Source organism: Tenebrio molitor, chromosome 7 (assembly GCF_963966145.1).
Source record: "Tenebrio molitor chromosome 7, icTenMoli1.1, whole genome shotgun sequence".
Taxonomy (NCBI): Eukaryota; Metazoa; Arthropoda; class Insecta; order Coleoptera; family Tenebrionidae; genus Tenebrio; species Tenebrio molitor.
The window spans coordinates 19392528-19407461 of NC_091052.1; the positions used below are offsets into that span (position 1 = coordinate 19392528).

At 35.8% G+C, this 14934-nt stretch overlaps 1 protein-coding gene across 24 annotated transcripts in view; it reads left to right on the plus strand.

The window, feature by feature from the left end:
• pHCl-1 (pH-sensitive chloride channel 1) overlaps positions 1–7371 on the plus strand; it is a 106384-nt gene extending 99013 nt beyond the window's left edge. For 8 of the 24 annotated variants that reach the window (XM_069053306.1, XM_069053307.1, XM_069053305.1 and 5 more), the window contains 5 exons: positions 10–224; positions 1810–1860; positions 3510–3563; positions 3746–3853; positions 5146–7371. In XM_069053306.1, the coding sequence (XP_068909407.1) occupies positions 10–224; positions 1810–1860; positions 3510–3563; positions 3746–3853; positions 5146–5310 (593 nt within the window). In that variant the 3' untranslated portion in view covers positions 5311–7371. The remainder of the gene's footprint in view (positions 1–9; positions 225–1809; positions 1861–3509; positions 3564–3745; positions 3854–5145) is intronic. The other 16 variants (XM_069053310.1, XM_069053318.1, XM_069053319.1 and 13 more) reach the window with 5 other exon arrangements.
• Positions 7372–14934: the final 7563 nt, after the last annotated feature.

Here is a 14934-nt window from a genome sequence, read left to right on the forward strand (position 1 = left end):
TGTTCGCAGGTGTGACAACAATGCTCAACTTTTTCACAACCTCAAACGGATTCCGTTCAACGTTGCCGGTGGTATCGAACCTGACTGCCATGAATGTGTGGGATGGTGTGTGCATGTGTTTCATTTACGCGTCCTTATTAGAATTCGTATGTGTGAATTACGTAGGAAGAAAGCGACCCCTTCATAACGTCGTCTATCGACCCGGGGAAAATCCCGTAATACAGGTCAGTCTTATAATCTTATTAGAGCTGCTGAGCCAGAATTATTATTACTAAATTGACAAAGAAACGAAAGAACGCTATGATTTCAGATTGTCGCTGTTTTTCGTTTTGTTTTGTTTTTAATTTTTTCTTATTGTATAATTTTGTATGGCCCCAAAATCTGTGTACAGAAAGATCATATATACATATATGTGGAATAAATATTTCTTTACAAATAAAAAAACAACAATAATGTACATACGTTTAAAATTGTCTAAAGCGGAAATTTATCACTTTTTGTGTCAGTTTGTGTGACAGTGTTTGTTTAATACACTCATATTCTTGCAATTTTCTACATTCTACTTTCTTCTCTTCTATTCTGCATGTATAATTAGAAAGTGCATGCTTGTTATTTCAATATACCTAAAAATTCTATGATGTAACAACACACGACTTCCCAAACTGTAAACGTTGCACAATTATTCATCGTTTTAATTAAAACTAAAGAAGTTGTTGCTTCGTATATCAAGTAAATTGCTACAAATGCGGTTTCAGTTTAAACCAAAAACAGAGGGAGAGAAGCTTTAAACGTAACACTAACTCGCACCAATCGGATTACGCAATTGGAAATGTGTTATAGCATGTGATGTGTATCTTCCAGATAAAAACTTATCAAATCAGCATTGTCCTTTTCTGGTTACTCCCACTGTTACAATTAAAACTAACTGTTTCGATGCTTTCAGGATTATTATTACATAACCAAATAAAGGCGAATTTACTGAAAGGCTAACATCTACTCCATTATAACATAATTATGTGTTCGTTCACGTCATACATAACTAATTTTGACATGGGAAAGTTTTTAAAACTATCTAACTCATTCGCCGTAGACTACATCAGTTGATAATTCTATTGCAAAATGTTTGTTAGGAAAATGAAAATAAAGTTTCCATGTAAGAAAAGAGAAACGAGCCGAAAACTCTGAGACTTGTCATTAATTAAATGTTGGTTCAAGTTTGCGCAGTTCAATTTTCCTCGCTAAATCTTTTAAGCAAAGAAAATGCCAAGGATATTTCTGAAAGTTCGAAAATTAGTCTTTGAGCAAATTCGCCGATGGAAAACAGATCAATTACTTTATAGCTAAATGCACACCAGTTGTAAAAAGAGTGGTGATTCAAAACCACGGAACTTGGAAGTCGGCTGCGCTTCCAGGCATGGTAAACTCGAAGGAGTTTGTCAGGTTTAGTCGAGAGAAGAAACTAGAACTAGTTAGTTAGCGTACAAGTTGTTACCCCTGTCATACATTTTTAGGTATATTCGGATCGAGACACGTATCTAGTTTTTCCTTCACTTTGTTTGGTGTTGTTATGCAAGGCAATACTATAACAGCGTGCAGGAACTAAGAGAGTATGTCAAATACACTGTAACATTGTATTTATTTTGAACGCAAGAAATAAAACGACTACTACTAGCTACAATTAACATGAATTGGCGTCTAATCGAGCATGATGTTCTAAATTTGTTTTTGATTATTAAGGGCAGAAATGGCCCGCGCTTTTACCAGTGGCTCCTCATAAGATTGTACGTTGTTTGGTCTGTCATGTTGCAGCGACTGCCCGCTGTTCTCAGCAGGATAGGCATTATTCTGGCCAGTCCCTTGGTAAGCCTAGGATACTTTAGCTAAAATACCCCTCCTAGCCTAATTCACTGTGCACTTGCGACAGACCCGCCCTGCATGCGCATGTGGTATGTTCATGCGCATGATTCCAAAAGACAGGAACCAGCTATATGTGTCTTAATTCGACAGCTTCTAGGTCCTCCAGATAATAATCTACAACAAGCCTCTCTCTCTCTCTATCTATCTATCTCTCTTCTCTGACTTTCTATCATTCTATCTTCTATTTACGACATACATCTCTTTCGAACACTACCTACAAGTGTAACAACACTAATTTTTATCATCACCGACAGCTTCGCATCGCTGCAGTTCTTTTCACAAAAATTGGAAGCTATAGCTTCTAATTTCTGTGCATGGAACCGAACACATTTTTCATTTGTACGACCACTAACTCGATAACGTTACTTAAGCAATAACAAAGCATTCGACTCTCATACATTTCTTCAGTGCTGGGAGTTCACGGTCATACACCGAGTTATAGGCGGCAACAATGTAAACAAAGCTCGCAAAGAGTTGAATAATCTTCAAAAACTCTAAATCTTCTACAAAATATTCAACAAATATATTTCTTGTAGATGCAAGTGATCTATTTTGGGCTTTAGATATCAAGACCAAATCCAAGCATCTTCTTGATTTTTTCTCTTTTATCTCTAGCAGTAATGTCCACTGAAATTTGAAACATTCTTAATAATTGGCTGGTTTCGTCATCTGTCGATTGAACGTTTCCATATAAAAATTCGACAATAACGAACACGTTTTGTGCTGGTTTTAGCTAAAATTTCAGGCAGATCGGATTTTAGACACGGAAGAAGTTTTAGAAAAATTAACATATGGATGTAGTCCCTTTACGGCAAAGGTTTCAAAAGAAGAGTTTTAGATTTCACCTAATTGAATTGGCAGATGGAGGATGCGATCAGGCAAAAGTAAGTAGAAAAGGTTACGGCAAAAGAGAGCTCTTTGTTTATTTAATTTAGTTGACAGCAATTTGTGTCATACATTGTTTACATTGTTGGCGTAAAATATATCAAGCGCCCAACACTGAGTCTTCATTTCTTCACAGCTTTTTAGGAACAAACTTACAAATTATTTTATGATAAAATTATACAACTAGAAAATCGATAAAAATGATTTATTTGAAAATCATCTGTTCATTACTTTTTGACAAATTTTTATATATTGGAAAGAAAATTGTTTGATTTGTTTCAGTAGAAATATTTTACGCCTAGCAAAATGTGGTAAGTAAGTTTAGCATAATGCGCCTGTACAATAAGAAATCATTTTCATTACATCGTTGTCCTTGTCCATGCTATTCTGTCCCCTCATGCTATCCGATTGAGGAAAAGGCAGTACATGCGAATATTTTTTGAAATATGTAAAACGTAAAACACTGCTTATGCATGTCTCTGTTATGTTAGAATAGACTGCACAAAAAGTATCAATAATAAAAGACTAATATGATAAATCGAAAACTAAACATGTCTCCTAACCGTCTTTGACTATAAGTTTTATAATTTCACATCAAATATAAAATAATTTTTAATAATCAGCAGTTTGTTGGCTTGATAACGATTACAATTACTTGATTATTTTGATTTGCTTTATTTCATTATTGTTTTTATTTTAATTGTTAGGAAACAGCCGAACAAGAATATTATTCCACATTCTGTGAAAGTCCTCAATATAGAGTAAGTTTACAGATGGAATTATAAAACATACGCAGTTATTTCATTAGTTTTGGTTTTGTTTTTGTTGAAAAGAAATTTTCTTATTTGTGGTTTTTCTTTTGTACAATGCTATATAAATATATAAACAACCCAAAATTGCGTTATCCAGTTGTATTTATGTGGCAAATATATTTGTTCCCTAGGGAGATAAAAAAAGAGATTCGACGGGGGTAGCGAATGAAATCGTTTCCTGCACCAATTGTGGACCAAATCCTTGCACTCACACGGCCAACAACGGCTGTGCAGCAGAGGTAAAATTTACACAAAGTTCTCGATTTGTGTCGCTGCAACTAGAAATAAACTTGATTGCAATTGCAGGGCTCTTCCCTGGAACTCTCGTAGCGGATCCTCCACAAAATCCGGTCGAATGGATTTGCGCAATTGTACTGAATTTAACATTCGCATAAATATTTTACACGACTTTACCTTGATACATTTTACCTCGTAACCTCCAGATTTTATAAGTTTCATACGTGTCGAAGAGTTGAACACGTAAGAGGCAATAAAAAACTGTATCATTGAAATTTATACATGTAATTTGCACATTTCTCTCATAAAATATTTAAATTTTAGCCGAGGGTTAAATAGCAAGCGCTAATTTACGCAATCACAGATCTAGATTGTGGTCACATGTATTTTAATTTCATTTTGAACCGCATTTATTTGGATTGGATAAAGGGGGGGAAACCGTTTGGGTTTCTATAATAATTACAAATTTTCGGTCGAACAAAAAATGTTGTGTACACCTTGGCCGCGAAATCCTTTAACATCCTCGAGATTGGGCTGCCTCGGCCGCAAGTGGCCTCGGCGACAATTTTTCTCTCGGTACGTTAAAGAATGGTTTCGCGGCCTTGATATACAAATAACTATTAAACAAAAATGTTGATACACAACTGAGTTCCAAATTGTGTCAATTAATTTCAGATAAGATGACGCGTACCTCGCATCTGTTGCTTATTAAAGTACATTCGAACTTTCGAAAATGTGAAAGATATCCGATATACGGGACCTGTCTCTACGTAACTTTGCCAACATTCGCATCAAATAATACAAGAGATAAGAACTTGGTAGTTTTGGGGGGAGAGTGTTTCGCCTTCAATCCTGCGGAATAGCGATGATTTTTTGGTTGAGTAACGAACTAGAAACTCAACGATATGGATTTCATCCGCAAGGAATTTTCTTATCGGTTTAGGCAAACGTCAAACAACTTGCAAAATCCGATTATTGTAATGTAATAAAGATCGAAAGTGTGACGGCCGCTGTTTCGCTAATAAGTAAAGATAACAAGAATCGCTTAATGAAAATGAAAAATCCACAAGCTCGCGTCGTGCAAAAATTTCTTTCATGCTCGTCGAAAGTTTTCTAATCCATCTCGCAATGTTATAATTTTCGGTGGCTTCGACTGCACACGCGAAGGTGCGATAAGTTGAGTAAGTGAAAAGTCGCGTGTCCACGGAAAGGGCCGTTGCAATTGCGAAGGGCTTGCTAGCACTAGAGCTTTGTGTCGTCAGATTTCTCTCCACAATAGTCTAACCTGGAGTAGTCTTGTTTATTGCAGGTGCGAAAAAAGGAACCTCCGCATCCGATACGAGTGGCAAAGACTATAGACGTTATAGCTCGGATTACTTTCCCGACCGCCTTTGCAGTTTTTTTAATATTCTTCTTCTACCACTACAGCAGTTACACCCACTCTGACGAGCACACATGAAATGGGCAACGATCGCGGAAGGACGTGTGACATTAATACGAGGTACATATCAAGCATTTTAAAATACAGTGTGATCAGGAAGAATATGGAGAACTGTGCTGACGACTTAGTGTGGTTGATTTCATAATTATATTTATCTACTTCTACTATAACAATTTGTTGCAATTTATAACATGAAGGTTCGCAAAACGTGTAGCTGCAAAAGCACTGTACATAGTATATTTGAGAATCATTGATATTTTGACAGATAATTGTAATGTATACAGATACACACACTCACTTACACACACGATACACCACACACACACACATTACACACATTTTTTCAATCAATTTGTGCATTACATATTGTGATATTACACGACGCGGTGAGTTTTGTTATTTAAATAGTTGAACTGTTCGTTAATGTTTAGAGACATACAACAATTATAACGTTCATCAGAATGCACCATTATTTGTGGAGATTACATCAGGAACGGGTCGAGGATTCATATTTTTATATATTATTAACGTATTAAGCAACATTTAGTTAATTTCATGCTTACCTCTGGTACACACATTACCCCTCCGTACCGAAAAATCTGCAGTTGTAAGTTTAAAAAGATCAGAATCAAAAATAGCAATAATCGTTATGATTATGGACCAAATCGGCAACCACGTGTACTGGAATCTTACTACCAACTGTGACCAAAAAATTCGTGCCATTTTAAGCATAATTATTATTAATTTAATTGCAATTTAAATGTGTTGCATACCACCTCTGTGATTATTGATATTTGTGTAAAGCGTACCTGAAAATTTCAGCACTTGTACAGGGTGTCCTAATTTGTATGTTATTCGGACACGCCGTATTGAAAGTTGGATTACATTCTAAGCCACTTACATTTCACACTGCTGTCTTATATTAAATGTTAGTTTTAATCGAGAACAGATTCTTTTATTTATATGTCGTAACTGACGGGTTGTTGAATGTTTTGTTAAGACAAGTGAGGACATTTCAAATAAAATATTTAATGGTGTGTTATCGATTTTGGCAGTTGTCCATTTTCAATGAATTTAATTCACATTCCAAGAGATTTTATAATGCAAAAAGCTCAGTTTTGTATAATGGATAGAAAGTGATTATTGTTGAATTTTTTGTTGTCTATTATTATCTAGTTCTATCCGGAAGTTTATTTATTTATTTAACGTCGACTCGATGAATTTCAATGTATATTGTAAATAATATAAGGATCAAAAATTGTGTTTTGTAATCTAAGTATTTATAATCGTAATCGATTAGAATAGTACGTAGCATGCCAACATGCACGATAGAGCAGACACTGTGATGACAGACTGAACAGCTTTGAACCAATTTTAATAATTATCTAATTATTACAAGATATTCTAGTCATTCATTGTTGACAACGCCCAAAGGTAATTAAGAGAGAATCACTTCCGTGCCGAGAACTGGTTATCCACTAATGACCTTTCGGCTCCTAGTAGACAGTTTTTTTTATCATTTCTGCTTTTCCCAAATGAAAGTTGTTCAATTTCTGATTTTCCTGTTAGCATGGAATTTTGTGTGACTTCACGACTTTTAAGAAATGCACCGTTTTCCTCTATCTATTCTGTACATAGTCTAACTGTCGTAATTTTACAAAATGAAATTCTAAAAAAAAATTCCATGCTCAAATGTTGCCCATCATATTCCATACGATGTTACCGATGGCGATTATCATTTTTATGGAATATGCTGTTTTCCGATTTTGTTTTTCAAATAGCCATTGCCACAGCTAACAGCGGCTTTAAAGTGACCTCATCTATCTATATAGTCAGATTTTACCATTCTGTACCGTTAGAGCCAACATTGTTAGACCTTTGGCTTTATTGCCTTCACTATAATGCACCATAATCATTTAATCCTGTTATCAACAAAAAAGAAACCCTCAAAATAAATTTTGTAGCTAATGTTGACTCGACTTTATTGTACATATTTCCTATAATGTACATACATCGAATTTTAAATTAAAACACAATGTATGTTCTAATTCGTTACATTATACAATAAATATTTTCATCTGCAACAAACTAGTCTTTATTCTCACCTAGGAATTAAGTACCATTCAATAGCAATGACATGTTGAATTTTGGATTAGATTAAATAAATACATAGGTACAGTTAATTTCGAAATTATAGAGTACACCTAATTTTCTACAGTGTGAAATGCACTTACATTTTTTGTCAATGATCAATGCCAATTTTGACAAACAAAATGCCCAATCTAACCAAAAACGCGAAAGTGATCATTCTTTCCAAATTAGAAGAAGGGTAGTCGATCCGGAGGGTAGCACAGTATTATAACATCGCGAAGAACACCGTGCAGAGAATACAACAGACAATGTTATGGTGTTCAAAAGTATCAGCGACATTTTATGTTGTCAAACTTACCTAACCTATATAAAAAATATGACGCTCAAATTTCAAAAGGGATCTTTACATGTGGAAAAAACTGTAATAAATCGACTTCTTGATTTTTGAGGTGTACTCGATCATTTTGAAATTAACTGTACAGTCGCGAGCAATAAATTTTGGTCGTCAAGGTCTTTCTTTGAAGCAATCGAAAATGCTCCATTGTAAAACAGTCGTAAATATCATTAACATATCATCATGTTAGATGACATTAATTGTCATTTTTTTCTCAATTTTTTGACACTTTATTGACACGTAAAAAATTTCTCCACTGCAGCAAGATATAATATTATAGATCATCGTTGAACACTGTCCAAAATGCATTTCTAAATTCAAAGGCTTGTAAAATTAGTGTACAGGGTAATTCACGAGTGATAATGAGCCCGGCGGAATAGAAAATGCAACCCACAATACACTGAGACGTAAACCTGGACATGGAGGCGATAAATATCCGGTTCTTTCTACTGATGTATTGTGGGTTGCATTTTCTATTCCGTCGGGTTCATTATCACTTGTGAAATAGCCTGTATAAGGTAATTCCTCTTATCGGTTTTGGAAAGAAAATATGATATTCGCCTTAGAAAACGAAGACAATTGATACTTAATATTTTGGAGGATCCTGAACAAAGATGGAATTAAAGATTCTTCGGACTCCAGCCACATACAGGGAATGGCAGAACTGACGCCCCACAGAAGACTGGCAAATTCGTGGGATTACGCTGAAATGTAAATTAAGAACTATATTTTTTTTACTCTCAAAATAAGCGAGAAAAGACATTGCGAAATTGGCCAATCAGACGAGAATACCATCGAGGACTTAATTGGTCGCTACGCAATCGAGCATTACCGACCCGCGCGAAACTTTTTATAATCAATTGGACCACTGCTTTTTTTGACAGACGTTTGTGTCATCTTGACAATTTAAACATTGTCATTGTGTTTTATCAAAATCTGAAATCGTGTTGCAAAACTTTGCCGAAATGTATTGAGCTGCCGCTTATGTTGAGATATTGATTATTATCTTTGGAAAATGCGGGCGGAACGCTAGGGAGGCAGCATGAGTTTTCTCTGATCGTTTCCCTGAGCGACCTTCTCCTGACCACAAAACAATTTTGAGAGTACTTGGTAGGGCTCAAGAAACAGGGAATGTTTTGCCAAATCGGAATGAAATTGGCGGACATGTACGAACGGCACGAACCTTGCCTAATGCAAAAGCAATACTGAATTTCGTTGAGGAAGATGATACTAGGAGTATAAGAGAAATTGCCCAAGAGTTAGATATCTCCAGCAGATCGGTACATCGCGTTTTGAACGAGAACAGTCATCCTCTTTCCACTATAGTCGTGTGCAACACCTCGAACTAGAAGATTACCCTGTTCGAAGAAATTTTTGTGTTTGGTTGCTTAATAAAGAGGCAGAAGATGAAAATTTTATTTCGCGGATCTTGTTTTCGGACTAATCAAGTTTTGGTCGTCAGGGATGTTTCAACCCTCGAAATTTGCATGTCTGGTCGTACGATAATCCAAGGGCTACTTATCCGCGTGCATTTCAGCGTCGATTTTCCGTAAATTTGTGGTCAGAACTAGTGGGAGATTCAATGGTAAGTCAAGATTGTAAAAAATAAAGAAAGCTTCTTTAGGTATTCTTTATTTTCAGATCTGACCTTTTGAATTCCCTATGCGTTTAACAGGAGCAGTGTATGCAAACTTTTTAAACATGGAACTGCCTCATTTACTTGAAGATGTTCCATTGATTTTTCTCATAAATCAGTGGTTCCAACATGACGGGGCAACACCCAATTTCAGGCGTAATGTGCAAGGTATTTTAAATTAAATATATCCTAATCGCTGGATCGGACGAGGTGGTCTACGCCACTGGCCTGCACGATCTCCGGACTTCAATCCTCTGGATTTTTTTCTTATGGGGGCAAGTGAAAAACGTCATTTACAACCGACCCATGCATAACGAGGAGGATCTTCGAAACAGATTACAAGAAGCTTTTGGAACAATTACACCTGAAATGGTCAGGGCCTCTAAATTACGGCGTGCACAACTATGTCTCGAAATGAATGGTGGACATTTTGAGCATCTCCTTTAATTCTTCTTTTTTTGAGTTTTGTTTGTGTTTCGCTTTATTATTTGCTTTCATTCTGTTAAACTCGGTTCTTTTTAGAACCACCATTTGTTGTTTGATTTACGACTTCCGCTCAATAATAAATTTGTATTAATATACAGGCTGTCCCAAAAATGGCGTACAAACTACTTACTACCTTATCGAGGATGTTTTAATGTACATGAAAAAAATATGGAAAAAATGTTTCCGACAAAAAAATTAATTATTTTTATTTTAAATTATTATACAATTTATAATATAATTAAATTATTATATAATTTATATAATATATTTATATTATATATGCAAAGAAGCCATCGATTTCATTAATGTCATCGGAAACCGACTTATCGCGGAATCAGGCGATTCAAAATCAAAGAAATTCCTTTTCGAGAGGATTTCCCTTGCCATTCAACGTGGAAACGCTGCAAGCATTCGGGGCACTTTTCCAGATTCCGCAATATTATCGGAAATTTTTGTATTATAAAACAAAAATGTTTATGTAATTATGTTATTAATTTTTGTAATAGTATAAACAATTAATTGATACTTTTTATACAATAAATAAACAGTTGACGCATTTATAATTTTAAATAAACAACAAAAGCAAGCATATCTTTTAGATATAGCTGTTCCAAATTCACATAATATAACACAGACATACATATAACACAAAAATTAATAAATATTTAGAGCTCTCCGTTGCTATGAGAAATCTTTGGTGTTTAGAAAAAAATTCGATTTTACCACTTGTAATTTCAGCAACAGGAATAGTACCGCAATCTCTTTTTAAAAATTTAAAAATTCTGGATTTAGATAACACATAGGTAGTTGAAATTCAAAAAGGTATATTATTATACTCATGTCACATCGTGAGGAAGTTCCTTAACATTGACACAGAACATAATACACAACGAAGTCAAAATGCGGAGGCGAGACGCCGGTAATTATGTTGATAAGCACTGCACTATTAAGCTTGATTTATAGATTGACGTCCGTACGTATGACGCAAACGTTGACGGTACCGCTGACGTTGACGTGTCATAGTCGACGACAGACCATTTTATAAATTGGCCTGTCGCATTCGGTACGCAAGCGCAAAAGTCAAAAAATCAGTGATGGCCGCCCAAGACACAAATTTGTTATTTATTGTTTATTAATTATTATTACTCGTAGCAGCTACAAGTTTGCTCATACGGTGCAATCAACAATTACTTAGATAACGGGCGGTTATGACTTTGACAGTGTCAGATTTTTCGTATCTTTGCTAACTCAGCTAATAAACGTCAAATAACTGTCACTACTTCAGGACTTAAAAGATTAATTTTACTTTCGTAATGGTGTTTTCAATAACGAAGAATAGACATACAGCGCTATTGCCTGTTTGGCCGAGATTCAGAAAAAAAATCGAAATTTAAATTGTAACGGGTATACGCAACCAGAAATACTTCCATCCCTGTCAACACACGGTCAAGGTTTCAACCCCTTCTTTGATCTGAATAATTGTCGATTAGGTGCAGCTCATTTTGCTGGAACAAACATAAGAAGGACAAGACGGTGGAAAACGCCTATAACACGACCAACGACCAAAAAAAACACTTCTGTCATCTGTCAACTTCTGTTTGTGAGTACGCAGGTCCGGTTGTGTGCAGTTTCTGGCTTGTGATTGGTCGAATTGAACTGCTGACGCAAGACGTTGACGCCAAAGTTGAAACATGGCCAACTTTCTCGCGTACGCTTACGGGACGACGTTTACGGAAAACGTATACGTCGATTTATAAACGGTCCAATTCGTTTCCGCTGGTTCATGTCCCGGCGGTAGCGTCAGCGGTTGCGTCGTACGTACGGACGTCAATCTATAAATCGAGCTTTACTTGATAGTAATATCCGTAATAGTGTATGTACTCCGGCAAAATTGCCGTGCCGCCGGGTGGAGGTGGGATACGAGAATAAAATTAATTATTTTTATTATTATTATTAACGATATTACAATGTAAACAAAGATATATTCATACATTATTACCTTGCAATGTTACCGTAGCCGTAGAGGATTTGAAATAATTTTTTCGATTTCCAAAGCTTCTAAATTCTCTATTACGCAGGATTAGATATTGGTAGTGAGTGATCTTGTACTTTGTGGTAATATGTACGATTAGACGTAGCTGTCATGACAATTTCATACATACATACTGCCGTTCAAAAAATTCCTACAAAATTGTTGTTGTGATATATGAAAAATCATGAAATCTCTTAAATTGTGCTTAAATAAGGAATACCATCTTTGGAATGAAAAAACAAAATGCAGAAAAGATAAATTAACAAAAATAATGGAATATTTAATAAATTAACATGCAATGAAGACCTAAAATAACACTACTAATTCAACATTAATAACGGGTGTTACCACCTCGAACTCTTATAACGTCTCTTAAACGATTTGGTATGCTTTGAATGTGAGTGGCAATGTAATCTTGAGGTATTTGAGCCCATTCTTCCTGCAGAGCCACTCTTAAGCCATTCAACGTGTCCGATCGGGGTTGGCGACGTCTCACTCTTTTGGCAAGAAAATCCCAGACGAGCTCTATTGGATTCAAGTCGGGACTATTGGCTGACCACGGAAGACGTCGTATACCAACTTGTTCCAAATATCGAACGACAATTCTCGCCATGTGCGGGCGAGTATTGTTATCCATAAAAAGAAAATTATCGCCAATAAATGGCGCATTGGGAACCACATAAGGTTCTATACATTCCAGGATGTACCTATGTGCCGTCATTGCGCCGTTATCGACAAACACCAAATCGGTGTGGGCCTCAAAAGATATACCAGCCCAGATCATTATACCGCCTCATATCTAGTTCTGGGAGATATGCAGCATTGACTGTATCGCTCCCCTGGTCTTTGCCACGCCTTCTCACGACCCCCTGGTGATCTAGGACTAAATCTAGATTCATCCGTAAAGAGCACGTTCTTCCATTCGTTGTCGCCCCACTTCACATACTGGTGTGCAAACTCAAGTCGTGCTCTTCGATGTTCTACCGTTAATCTAGGGCCTGTAGGTGGTGTTTTCGCAGACAAACCTCTTTCCTTCAGTCTCTTTGGGACAGTTGGGACTGAAATCATAACTCCACGAGCATCTACTAATTGTCCAGCAACACAGAAAGACACAGAAAAAGGTAATCTCGATCAGTTTGTCCGACTACGACCAGATGCGGGCCTTCTCGTGTATCCATGTGTTTCACGGAACCGAGAGAGTATGTCTTGCACAATATTTCGCGGTATATTGAGGTGTTGTGCAATGTACCTCACTCTTCGGCCATCGTTGTTTAAAGCTACAATTTGGGCAGCAATTTCAGGTAACATGGTACACAAATGAGTTAAATCTGTCATCTGAAATGTAGCTTTGATAAAAAAAACCACAATCCAAACATAAAGCAACTTTGTAAATGAATAGTTTTAGATACGCATAAAGTGGGGAAATGACTTAATGCTGGTGTTGTTTCTTTAAAAACCCTGCTAAAGCATTAGTTAATTGATTACTTGACTTAAATTTTCGCAAAAAATAAATTAAGTACTTTAAATTTAAAAAAGTGTCCGGAATTTTTTGAGCGGCAGCGTATTTCAAAATAATTGACCTGTTAAATGCCACTTTTAAAGACCGCCTAATTAGCAAATAAGTCCAATAGAATTTTTTTAACATTTTTCTGGCGTTTACTGTAATTTCTTCTACACCGCAATGCACCGTTAGTACCCAATTTTTGGGAGACCCTGTAGTTGCGGGCTATACGATGACAACCATTGCTGTCGGCAGAAGTCAGTTTCCTCTGGGGCGTGAGTTGTGCCACACCTTGTATAATCGAAACTGTTCAAGACTATTTGATGGTTATAAACCTCTTGGCAGATAAAAACCCATCTTGTTACAATTACGATAAACGAAACCTAGTATTGCCTAACTTGAAATAATGATTTGTGAGATTTGTTCACAAAATGCCTGACATATCACTGATGCATTACACAACTAGCACTTTATTGATTCCGTTATATCAAATACATTTTATCACTAAACTAAAGTTAGTTTATGAATCGTCGCTCTGATGATGACAGCTTCGCCGTCGAAACTCGCGTCAGTTTTACTAAAACACAAGTTATGAAGTCGTAAAGGTAAGAAATGTATTATTCGGAACCCAGAAGAAAGTTATAAGTAAGCAATATTTTCAGGAAACTGCAATGGTTTTAATACTAGAACAAAACACGTTCATAATGATGTGACATTACCCGCATTACCGAAATGGTATCCTAAGAAAATTTCCGGATGAAAACATCGGCGAAACAAATATGCTGAAAAAGTAGCTGATAAATTTGTGACAAGTGGAAGTATTGAAAAGTAATTATCTATTTTGTTTAATAGTTATTTATTTAACGAGTTCGTGTGTAATTTTGGCTTTTTTTGGCATGAGTGGACCAGTTTAAAACTCGAGTGCAACGAGAGTTTTAAAGGTCCACGAGTGCCAAAAAAAGCCCAAATTACACAAAAACGAGTTGAATACAACGTTTTTTTGTTCGACGAGCCCCTTAAAGGCTCCAAATCGCTAAAAATCTTTAAAATCAGCTTGACGTTTCGTTTTGACAAGTTGTCAAATTTATCAAAATCCGGTCACACAGGAGAAAATTCTCAAATTTTGACAGTGTCGAACAAAAAACAATTTTAATATGAATTAAAAAAAAAATTTTGATTACATATGATTAGGGGCCGGTTGCACCAACATGAGTTAAATTTAACTACAGATAAAATATACGAAAACATTGTTATAACAATAGGTAACTAAAGTAAGGAAGCATTTTAACCTATAGTTAACTTTAACTGGCGTTGGTGCAATCGGCCCTTAATCTTTTTTTTTATAATGAAACATGATTTCACAAAACTATAAAATATGAAAAATGAATGTTAAGTTCTGACAGAAAAATACCTCTCTCAACAAAGTATGATTTAATAACATTTATAAGCAATTACAAATCACAAAAGTAATGGGTAAGTAGGATCATATTGGTTCTGTCATC